Raw genomic sequence first — 13060 nt, 5'->3', positions numbered from 1 at the left:
ACTGTACAGTTTCATTTTCCAATATTCATAAATTCAATTGACTTCAGGTCAATAGTTGGACATTTAGTCCATGAGCTCATTTATAATCATAGATTATATGTCGACAATCAAAATTGGACTTACTTATAAGATCCCCATTTTCTAGTCCATTAATTTCCGCGCGCAAATGCATATCGGTTCCTTAAACATATCGATATAGCTTCAATATCTCGTGATATTGTCAGTACTGATCAATGATATCTGAATATATTTGGTACCGTTCCTTTTCTATATAGGCCATCTATTATCATTCAGATATCTATGTCACTTCCGGGACATCCAAATTTCTTTACTCCATAGGAGTACCAACTGCCCAAACTTGCCATTTTCTTATTACTTGAAGTATGTGAACCGATATGACTCTCACACTATATTTCACGTGTGCTTTATTGTTCAATTTGGCAAGAATCTCAATTTTATTACATATATTTTCTATGACTAATTTATAGCTCGCTATACCACATATAGGGCTAAACTGTCTATAATTAAATCATAGATTTTAATGTAACATATCATATTTTGATAAGGTAATAAAAGTGGTATCATAATACATCTTCATAACCAAATCAATACCATCATTTCTAATTCCATGAACCTCTACTTGATGTATTTCATATTGAAAACAAACCACTGAACTTCTGGTTCAGTTAGGGATAATTTACTTGTTTGTTTTTACCAGCTTTTCCTTATCATTCTCCCCCTAAGGTGGTAAAAACCATAACCACCTTAGGACATAATTTCTCATATCACCGATGAGAATTTATATGGGCATTTTTTGTATAATAACAATATAATGCAGTTGGATTTTTAATGTGCTGAATCACAATGCCCAATTCAGAGACTAACGATTCCATATAATAATCAAACTGTGATCTCCAATATTAAATATATTTACTCAATCTCCGTGTAATGTCTTGTCTTTAATAAATTTACACGAGAGAGTTTTCAGCACTTATGTTTTCCTTAGGATAAACTTCAGGTTTATCAAAACGGGTATAATAAGAACCCGGATGGCCTTAATTGCCACATCTGGATCATCTCATGTCAAGTTTCTTAGTTGACAACAACCCATGACAATCTTTTATAATCTATCCGGCCAGATAAATGATGTGACATAAGACACAACAGGTGTCTCGTACATATAGGCAAGACTTATCAATGTTCATTCAGGGAACATGACTATATTACTCTTTTGAAAGTGAGTAAATAATCTCCAACAATCCATGATAATCTTATATACTTTTGGTATACAACTTCTATTTATATAACTTTTAGTGCAAAATAGATAATATGTAAACAAATTACTGAGACGAAAGAGTACAGTATAACCAATCACCTCTATAACTCCACTTAGTAGTTAAGTAAACATTATAAACAGCCAAACTCCGTAACAATGTGAACCAAGCCCAATGATAACTTGCAATGATAACTTCTCTAGTATACATTATACGAGTAATTTGGGACGGAAGGGTGCATTGGGGATAGCTTATAATGGGCTAAAATAATTACGTACTCTTGCTCGTTTATCTTATTAAAAGCTAGATAGAAAAGCAATAATAAATAGAGCGTTAGAGGGTTAGAGCGTATAACGGAAACATACCTTAATTAGCGGAATAAAATTAATAATATCTGATATGAACCTCCAGATTATCAGATCTAATTGATTGCAGAAGATAATAATAATAAATTGGTTGTATCCAATGTAGAAATAATAAGGATGGGTAGAGACTCGTGCTGATAACGTGTTGTGAAATAAGAGATGAGAGAATTGTAGAGAGGAGACAGAGAGAGGAAAAATGAGAGACAAAACTCTGTATTATTGCATTACTAGTTTGGATGCCCGCCGTTGCAACGGAGTAATTAACTTAATAACAAAATTTTGGTTATAAGGTCTTAATATTAACATCTTATGTCTAATCATTTATTTAGATATGATCAAAAGTCAAAATATTTTATTTAAAAGACGCAAAAGATGTTGGGTTGATACCTAAGTTCCAATGATGCCTCATATTTATAATCATAAGACCACCACATCTGATGTTAATCTTTCGATGTGGGACAATTCTATTATTTTTATATAATTCCACATTATTTTTCAATGTGAGACATATAAAATACTAAGAAATACACAATTTTATATATGAAAAAATTATATGAAATTTAAACGCTAATGATAGCATTTTTACCACGAATCAAATTATGTTATTTTCATAATTTTCTTCATTTTGCCAAATGAAATGTAAAAATTTTTATATAAAAATTAGAAACATCACTTGAATGCAATATAGGAAATAAATATTATAATAATTAAAATTTCTCCACTTTAATTTTTAACATTGAAATATATTATTTATAATACTTTCCTAAATTAATTTTTAGGATCACCCCACCTTATGATAATTTTCTGATGTGGGACAATTCAACTATTTATATGTAGTATATTTAATGTTAAAAGGTTTTCCACTTATTTTTTACATTTAAATATATTATTTATAATACTTCCCTAGATTAATTTTTAGGATCACCCCACCTTATGATAATTTTCTGATGTGGGATAATTCAACTAATTATATGTAGTATATTTACCACACCTACATTATTTTTCAATATGGGACAAATAACACACGAAAAAGTACACCATATTTTTTGCACCTATTTCAATATCCAACCCGATTTAATAATGAGAAAATACTACACTATCTATTTGTCGTACCTACGTTTTTTCCATTTTTTGTCATAATTAAAATATGAACAAATCATATGATTCAAATAACATTTTTTTCCTAACACGACTTTTAAGATGTAATTGAGGTAGCAATAAAATGTATAAACAAATGCAAAATATTTTCTTTTTTCTGGTGCAATTTTGATTAATGGTTAAAAATTATGATGTGTTTTAGTTACTCAAATGTAATGAGGAATAATAATTACCTATATTTGAAAGTTAAAAAGATTTAATTCTACTATTTATCAAAGTAAAAAAGCTCATTATTGATTTGTTTATGGATTCAAGATCTTTTTATGCAACACTTGATTGTATTATAATTCATAAATTTTCTATTTACAATCATCATTATATATGACACATTATTGGCCAATTTATGTATATTTAGCACCCATTTTATTTTTAAATTATGATTTTGTCTTAAATAAAGTTATTATACTATCGATTGTCTTAAAATAAACATTATAATATCACTAATATAGTAATATATAATCGCTTTTATAAATATATACGTGATTAATATGTCTATGGTATTGTTGTAACAAAGGTTTACCATTAATACAAACTCATATAAAAATTCTCTAAGATAATATTTAAGCGATTCAAACGATTTTGGATTGATACCCCTAAGTTTCAAATATGACTCCTATTTATAATCATGCGATACCTCACCTCACGATAATCTTCTAATGTGGGACTATTCAACTATTTATATGTAGTATATTTACCACACCTACCTTATTTTTCAATGTGGGTCAAACAATATACTTAGAAATACACCTTCTTTTTCGCTCCTAATTAGACATCCAACCCAGTTTCATATCTAATTATATAATTTTTCAAAAAAAAAATTATGTTACTTTTTTGCTAAATGAGATGTATAAGTTTTTATATAAAAATTATAAACATCACTTGGACATAATATAAAAAATATATATCATACCATGGAGATAATGATATATAAACTCTTCAGAACCCTCCAAGACAATGCTTAAGAGAATTAGAAGGTTTTGGGTTGGTATTTAGGTTCTAAGAATGCCTTCTATTTATAATCATATGATCACCCACCTTATGCTAAACTTTCGATGTGGGACAATTCTATTATTTATACGTAATATATTCACCACACCAACATATTTTGCAATATGGGACAAATAACATAGTTAGAAATACACCAATTTTTCCGCACATAGTTCGACATCTAACCCGGGTTAATAATAATAAGCAAATACTATACTCCCTCGATTCAAGACCAAATACAACATTTCCCTTTTTTCACTATTCATGAACGAGTAGAATCTTTACGATTCCTTGCAATATGTAAGACAAAATATAGTCATCTGAGATCTTATTTGATTCACGTAAGTACAATGAGAATATCAAATTTTTAAATTTATTATAATATAAACTTAGAGATATTTACGTTGTAATTTGTGATTTGGCAAGTGTGTAAATGAAAATGTTGTATTTGGTCTTGAATGGAGTGAGTACTATTTATTAATATTCATACGTTTGTTTTTAATTTTTTTATCATAATTAAAAATATATGCAAATAATATGATACTATATACTAATGCTAGCATTTCTTCTACCAAGAATTTATTATAATATAATTTTCATAATTTTTTTTATAATACTTTTTTGGGAAAAGAGATGTATAAATTTTTATATAAATATTATAAACATCACTTGAATATAATATATAATATATATATATATATATATATATATATATATATATATATATATATATATATATATATATATATCATACTGTGAAGATAATGATATAAACTCTTAAGAGCTCTCCAAAACAATACTTAAGAGACTCAAAAGGTTTTTGGTTGGTATATAGGTTCCAATGATGACTCCTATTTATAATCATAGGATCACCCACCTTATGTTAATCTTTCGATGTGGGACAATTCTATAATTTATACGTATTATAATCACCACACTAATATTGTTTTTCAATGTGAGACATATAACATATTAAGAAATACAATATCTTTAATATGTGCAAATCATATGAAATTTATACTCTAATGAAAACATTTTTACCACGTATCTAATTATATTATCTTCATAATTTTTATAACGACATTTTTTTGCCAAATGAAATGTTAAAGTTTTTATATAAAAATTAGAAATTTCTCATGAATATAAAATAGGAAATATAGATATTATAATAATTAAAAGATTCTCCACTTTATTTTTTATGCGGAAAATTTTATTTACAAAACTTTCCTAAATTAATTTTTGATGATGTGGACGCTCTAGAATCGCTCGAAAAAACTCTCTTTTATGTAGATACTAGATTTAATGCCCATGCGATGCACGGGCCACTTTTAATATTCTGTCTCTTAAACGACCGTTGAACTTCAAGTTTTAAAATAATCACTACAAATTTCAAGTCCCGTTTACAAATAGGCTTGATGCTAACTCCAACTTCAAGCTGACTACTCATCCTATTACCACTCCAAAATGATCGAATTACGCACCCACATACATTTCACTGACAACCCTCGAATAGTTCAGACTAATCTTGCACAGTAAGGTATCGTTTGGTTGATAAAGAAGTTGAACCAAAATGACATTATAAAAAACAAAATAAGTTCAAAATAATACTCATTTTGTACCAGTCATTTATTGACCTATTACATTTTAAGGTATTTCAGTCAATTGTACGATTATTCGAAAATTTGAATATGTTCAATTCATTGAATATAAGGGTTAACTTTCCATTATACCACGCTCCTTAACTCCACAAATGATATCAATGACATGCACGTACGTAAATCTAAAGGAACACTATAATAAACGCCACAAATTCTTGCATTAATACGACAAATTCGTCTTAAACTTCAAATGAGCAACTATGTAGAGTTGATCATGGGCCGGATTGGGTTTGGGCCGAGCCCACCTTTCAAAATCAGCCATTTGAGCGGGTCGGGTCAAGGCTACAGGCTTAAATGTTAATTAATCATGAGTTTTACCGTAGATTATATAACGATAATCTAATGTGATCGATGTTCATTACAAAAAATAAGTTATTGATTGTTGCATGAAGTCCTAAATCTGACTAAAGTCTACAATCTCTCGTACTCTCCTTTTAGTAGGCAATTATATCATGACTTCTTTAATTGCTATGAACTTGATCTTGATAAATTTTAATTTCGTACGTTTACTACTATTGTATTATTATGCATGGGATCCAATTGCTTATATAATTGATATTTTATCGTTCTGCTTGGACGATTTCATGTAGTGTTTGGTATTTTAGCCCGTCTCAAAAGTTGTCTTTGAAATTGACTTTAAACAAAGGTAAATAAATAATTTAAAAAAATAGTTCTTAAAAACTGAACTCGGTAAAATTTCTGGAATTCAACTCGAATTTTTTTTTTATGATTATTAACAAACCCGTAGTAGTAGTGGACGTTTGATAAAACCCATCTTCGAGTTTTTTTTTTGTTTTTTTGTTTACGCATAGAATGCTAATTCTTTATCTACATCTCCGTCCATATCAAATACGTATTTTTAATAATAGTTCAATTGCCTTAAGAAGTTTCTATGGGGACGACTATATTATTTGCCTGTATTTTTGGTCATTCACAGTTACACTTCTTAGGTGTATAGCTTAGGGGATTGTCGTCTCGCTGATCCCTTTGAGCCTCTCCATCATTATTTTTGTAGAACGACTATTTTAATTCACGAATTCTCATTTACCTCGTCTTAATCCGTCTTAAACTCATTAAGACGGGTCAAATACATCCCATATCGTATGGTAATTGCCTAAAATATGTCAAACATTTTGTTTGTTAACACCATATAGTAGTATTTGATCCGTCTTAAACAAACTTACTAATTTTATTTAAGTTAAATACTTGATGCTCCTAATTCATTATGAGTAGAGAGTAGACTACTACTCCCTCCGTCTCATTTATTTGTTTACCTTTTTTTAAAAAAAAATTGCGAGGAATATTTTAATCAAATATAAACAAATAATTGGAACGGATGAAATACGTGTATTATGTGAACAACAAAATAATGAAGGCATGCATACATCCTTCAACAATACGTATTCAAGGCTAAAAATAAAAAATAAAAAATAAAAAAATAAAGAGGTTACTTCAATTTATTCATATTCAAAGCTACTCCAATTACCGAGCATAGTAATTAAATGAAGTTGAGATCAGTTGCTAGGTCGAGCAGTCGAGTCGCGCGCCATAGTGTATACGGAGTAATAATCTTGTGATTCGTGGAAAAATAAAAGTGAGGTTATAACAAAAAAATGCAATTAAACTACAAAAATTGTACGACAATAAAGATCAAACATAATGGGGACAAAACATTATAACAACAAAAATTCTGGTTAACAGAGGAATAATTAAAATTGAAATACGAAACTAATGAAGGAAAACACACAACGAATTGCAAATTGAGGAGAGTATATATAGGATTGTAATACTACGTAAAATGTTTTGTGTACATAGGATGTCTTGTGTACATAGGATTGTAATTGCAAGGCAGTGGTTTCTCTTAGGTAGAGTTTTATAGATGAGGGAGTTTATATATACACATGCAATAGGGTAGAGTTTCCATAATATAATATCTCTAAAATATCCCAACATATAAACATCCATATAATATTACATAATAATATTTCATAACAATACAAAAACGAAATAATATTACACCCCCACACGGTCAAATAGGATGAATTCTTAGTTGTTCGGATCCTCGTCCTTGTCCTTGTCCTCGTCCTTTGATATCCCTCTAATGACAGGCGAGATAAGACTTGCAGAGTAACTAGCAATCTCCGACATAATTTCAAGGGACATAACTGGTGTGAGCTTCCAAGGCCTTGAACTTAAATCAATAACCCCTAACTGTGGTTCATGACTACCATAGTATTTTATAAAAATCTTGTCACTTCCTCTGTATCCGATCAAATCCTTGCATGCCGAGCTAACAACATCCTTAGAGAGAACATTTTGTTCCGTCTCACCAGAACCATTCAACACAGTTATAACTCCTTCACCGTTTCTAACATGCCTACCATACTTCGAAAGACACCCTTTTACGACACATAAGAACTCGTCTGTACACTCCTCATCTACCACCCATGTCAAAGGTGTGCTCACCTTTAGGTCTGGAAAGGTGTTGAACACCTCTAGGGCTAAATTGAAGGACATAATTTTTCTTTCTGACTCTTCGTGGATGAGTGGTACGCCGCCCATCCAATATAGAGTATCATTGACCAACACCCCTGGTCTATACAAGTTATACAAGTGTTCAGTAGTCATCAAACCAGAAAAATCATGAGAAGAATCATTGTCGATTCTTCTCCATTTATCAAACCTTACTGAGAAGACATGCAACCTAAAAGATTGACCCTTAACTTGTTTACAAATCCGAACAATCTTGTAATCATCACTATCCGAAACGTACCCAAATCCCCAAGTGACCATCCACCCTCGAGTAAAAAACTTGGAAATTTCAGGGTCCAAGTATTTGCGAAAATCGTGGGTTATTGGATTCCATAAAATGAACAAACCCCCCGAACTTGATCCTAAACAAACCAACCCATTACAAGTGCCCACCAAAACAAGAATCTCATTCCCTACATCAATATCAACCTCAAAACTGACCAACTTCACATCAAATTGTTCATCACTTTCACAAGACAAAAAATGGAATTTGTCGTTAGATCGGATAAGCAAAGATAGTGTAGGTGAGGAAGGGTGATGAAATTTGAAGTGGGTGTGACCAAATTTAGAAGAAGAAAGAGTAGAATACCATAGTTTCGAAACTAACTTGAAACGAACAACGGATTTGATTGGCAATCTTGTTAATATGTTTTGAGTAATTAGATCAAATGGAAGCTCTCTATGTTGTACCACTTCTTCTTTATCATCCTTAATTTGACATGCCATTTTAGTTTTTCTTTTCTCCACAACTTTTTTTTAGTTTTGTTACTTTGAATTTGTCATGAATTAGATTAACCGAAGAGATCGTCACATAATAATTAAATACCCATAGAAAAATATGTTCATTATAGTAATCTAATAATTCATTTACTGGCATTTACGCCATGATATTATATTGTTGAGAACATATTAGGTAAGATTTGAAGAACATATTAGGTAAGATTTGAAAAGCATGTCAAAAGGTGGTGTTTATTATGTTCCTTAATAAAATAAGAGACGTTGATAAGGCTCAAGCTTATTAAACATGTTGTAGATTGTGTGTCAAAACCGCTACTTTGTGACTAAATTATATATTCTGCCGTACAATACAATTCCGTCAACCCATACTATAGTACTATACCGTCTCTCCCATGATTTTACTGTTACCTTAGAAAGGACACTAAGATGCATAATTCGCTCATTTAAATCAAATAGTTCAATCCAAATGATGACTAAAAGGGTTATCAATCATTGTTTCAAGATGCACATCCAAGTTTCAGAAAATAAGAGCAAACTCACACTTTATCTTAAGAAAAGGATACATCTGAACATTATAGGATAGAATGACACAAGTATACGAACTAATTGAACATCACATACAGGCAATGTTACGAACTGTAGTAGAAGACTGACTGCATCTAAATGAACAGAGACGGAGAAGTATTGTTGGTGATTTAAGAGTAATTACCGGTTTCATTTTTGCGTAATTAAGGTTGGTTCGTTAGTGGGTAATTTCTGAATAATAAATTGCAAGTTCGGGAAAATACGGAGAGTATACTTGCATAATTATTTACGGAATTACGGTTTAGCATTCGGACGAATGACTATGACGGGGGTCAATAACTTCCCTCCCTTCCCTGTTTTCCTCTCTATATAAACAAAGAGGAAGAGAAGAAGCAGATATAGAAAATTCTTCTGACATCAACAAACGTTTAACAAACTACACACAATATTTCTTTATTACGTCTCTGATCTTTGAGTGCCAAAGACAGAGGGAACCGTCTTATCTCAGTAGAAAAATTCGGTATAACCCAGGCACAAGAATAAGGGTCGAATTATTCTATTAGGAAAGCAAGAGTCGATTCGGTCTGTATTTGTTTGTCAAATTTATTGTTCGTAATAATCAATCCCATAACAAGTATTTCACACAATAAATCATTATGCAACCTCTAGCAGCATTTTCCAAATCAGTAAGAAGAGTACAGGACATATTAGTTCAGTGTTACCTTGATGACTACGGATTCTTCTGTGGTAGCTCTGAATCGTTCATGATGATGGAACACTTGCCGATCCTGATAAGTCCACTGAAATAAGGACAAAGGCCTGAACTAGAGCAAAACATTCCAAACAAACACGAGAGTTCATGTGCAATATCATTGATAAAAAGCAAATAAATAACAAAGGTGGAGTCAAATGTAGAGAATTAGTTGTCAATACTACTCCGAAGAAGTACAACAAAGCCATTTAGATTTTCGGTACAACATACTGTCTTCAAACAAGGCAAGGAGCAACGGAACAGTGGCTTAATCATACCCCAATGCACTGTATCTAATATTTAAGCCTTTGACAGCTCTTCCAATAGGTAAAGGTTAAACTAGGCTTAGAACATATCTTGCAATAATTTATAATCATCTCCTCGTACCTCAAAATGGTGTAGTGTATTGCACGGATAATCGACCTATTTCAACTATCCCCAATGTTCTACTCTGCAAATCTCATACCTCATTGTTGAAACTCGAAAGGCCCTATCACAAAAAACCTTTCCGTCCTCGTAAACCAGATCATTTCAGAGAACGTATGGAATCTCAATCCTAAATAGCTGAAACGGAACAAGCTGAACTTATTTATAGTAAACTTCTCTAGCCCCAAATTAAATCTAACAATTTCATGGCCTGCTTGTTCAGTTGTTCACTATAACCAGCCCAATTGCCCAATATAATTTTTCATTAACAAAGCACTGCTAGTCCGTTAAGGAACGATAACACCATGATCAAAATCAATTTTTCTCCACTTATTTTCCCTGAGAGAAGATATGAACAATATTTACTTTTTCATTTCCACGATGAAGTGTAAATAAATCATCAACAGAGGATGCATACCTAAATCCATGAGCTACAAAAGGCTTTTTTGGAGCATTTTAAAACGCCTTAAATACCTATCTGACCCATATTTTTGTAGCCTACAGGTAGTCGGGTTCCATAGATTCATAGAACGAAGTATTAATAGAACTTGGGTTAAACAAATCAACATATTGGAGCAGTGAAGGAACACATAATGTAAGCTTAAGATAACCTTTCATGCCAAACTCGACGTCTAGTTTAACTCTTTAACCAAATTATCTTCAAAATTACCAAAAGTTTGATCATCATCATAAAAAAAAAAGGTGACATTTCTTACTGCTCTTGATAAACAAGGTGTTTACGAGAACAGAAGGGTGAGAAAAGGAAGATTTTGTAAGGGGAGCATTGGCAAATTTGGAAGAAGAGTAGAGTACTAGTATCTGGAAAGTGGAAACTGACTTGAATCTATCAGCTTGTTCGAAAGTTACAGTTAAGAAGAGTACATTACATATTAGTTCAGTGTTTACTTGATAAATCCAGATCAATCTGTGCTAGGCTAGTACAAATTTAACACTTGCCGGCCCTTCATCTCACCAGCCAAGGACAAGAACTAGAGAAAACATTTCAAACAAATACAGATTCATGTGCACTACCATATACGGAGTACTCCATAAGAATAAGCATATATTGCTCGCCCTGGTGATAAATTAATGGTTAAACGGCGTTACGAGAGAAATGGTGCAAGTAAATAATGAAAACGAAACCAATGTAAAGAACTAATTGTCAATACTAGTTTGAAGAAGTACAACAGAGTAACTAAGAGTACTACAAGCCATTTAGTTTTTCAGTACAACATTCAATGTCTTCTAACATGCCAGGGAGCAATGTAGTGATGTACTGTATCTATGTCTGACAAAGCTCCTGAGAGGGAAAGGGTGAAACTAGGCTTGGAACATACCTTGAAATATTAATCGGCCCATTGAACTTCACAATCGGCAAGTACAGCATAGGGTTTGTACCTGTGTCAACTAACCCCAACGTTGCTTGAAGATCATCATGGACTGGTCCCGTCACAAAAAACTTGCCAGTCCTCGTAAACCCAATCATTTCAGAGAGCATGTCTAATTTCGACTCCTTTGGTAAACCAATAGATTTCACTATTGTCGGAGGTTCCAATATGTGGATTAAATTGTCACGTCTATTTCTGTTACAACAGTTGCACTTGCTCAAAGCCCCGCCCATGACTCCTATGCAGTCGAAGTATTCCAAGTTGAACTTAAGTATGTCGAACCTCTCAGCCCCCAAATCAAAGCTTACAATTGAATTACCAGCACGCCAATATAATTTTTCATTAATAAGCACTGCTCGTCTCTTAAAATAGAGATAATCATGACCAAAATTAATTTCTCTCCACTTGTTTTCACGGAGAGAGAAGACATGGACAATATTAGTTCTATGACTTTCCCAAACCCCAGTCCAAATTCGAACAAATTTGTAGTCAGAAGCAGAGGATGCATACCCAAATCCATGAGCTACAAAAGAATCATCAATCATCTGTTACAAAACGCTTTGAACACCCATCTGACCCATATTTGTGCATTTTACGGATAGTCGGGTTCCATATAATGAAATATTCAACATAATAAGGAGTTAAACAAATCAATCCATTGCAGGAGCCTGTAAGTTGAACATTATAACTCTGGACCCCATAGTCAACGTCTAGTTTAACCAAATTATCTACAAAACTACCCGAAATTTGATCATCGTCATCATAGGAAAACAAGTAACAATCCTCACGACACTTGATAAACAAGGTGTTAACAGGAGTAGAAGGGTGGGAGAAGGGGGATTTGATAAGGTGGGCATTAGCGAAATCGGAAGAAGAAAGAATAGAATACCATTGTTTCGAAACTGACTTAAATCTAAGAATGGATTTTACAGGTAATCTTGTAAGTATTTCTTCAATTATCAGATCATCAGAAAGGTAGCTTTGTTGCTCAATCACTCGTTTCTTCAATAGCATTAATTGATTCTTAATAAATGACAAAAATGAAAGGATGTAAATTAAATTTTTCCCCAAAATGAATGAACAAGAAGTATAAAGCATGGAACCCTAAAAAATGGTGCAAACCTGAAATCAGCAGCAGGCAGTTGTAGCCGGTTTACTCTGGTCTCCTTCTTGTATAAGTCGCGTGTGTTTTAATAACGGGTTTACAGGTCGGATTTGGGTCACTTAACAAGCCCCAAAGTTTATTTGTGGTACACCC

The 13060-nt window shown here is 32.2% G+C and overlaps 1 protein-coding gene across 3 annotated transcripts; it reads right to left on the bottom strand.

The window, feature by feature from the left end:
• Positions 1–7299: 7299 nt before the first annotated feature.
• On the bottom strand, positions 7300–13016 carry LOC141606029 (F-box/kelch-repeat protein At3g23880-like). Of its 3 annotated transcripts, none has more exons than XM_074424999.1 (3): positions 11752–13004; positions 9960–10056; positions 7323–8387 (listed from the first exon to the last, which is right to left on the bottom strand). In XM_074424999.1, exons 1-3 carry the CDS (start codon positions 12345–12347, stop codon positions 8337–8339), a joined length of 744 nt encoding a protein of 247 aa, XP_074281100.1. In that variant the 5' UTR covers positions 12348–13004; the 3' UTR covers positions 7323–8336. The 3 variants fall into 3 exon arrangements, with proteins under 3 accessions (XP_074281099.1, XP_074281100.1, XP_074281101.1); XM_074425000.1 differs by having other exon boundaries at positions 7325–8038; positions 11752–13003; XM_074424998.1 differs by having other exon boundaries at positions 7300–10056; positions 11752–13016.
• Positions 13017–13060: the final 44 nt, after the last annotated feature.

Source organism: Silene latifolia, chromosome 10 (assembly GCF_048544455.1).
Source record: "Silene latifolia isolate original U9 population chromosome 10, ASM4854445v1, whole genome shotgun sequence".
In the NCBI taxonomy this organism is placed as follows: Eukaryota; Viridiplantae; Streptophyta; class Magnoliopsida; order Caryophyllales; family Caryophyllaceae; genus Silene; species Silene latifolia.
This window is presented reverse-complemented; position numbering and strand designations above follow the sequence as displayed.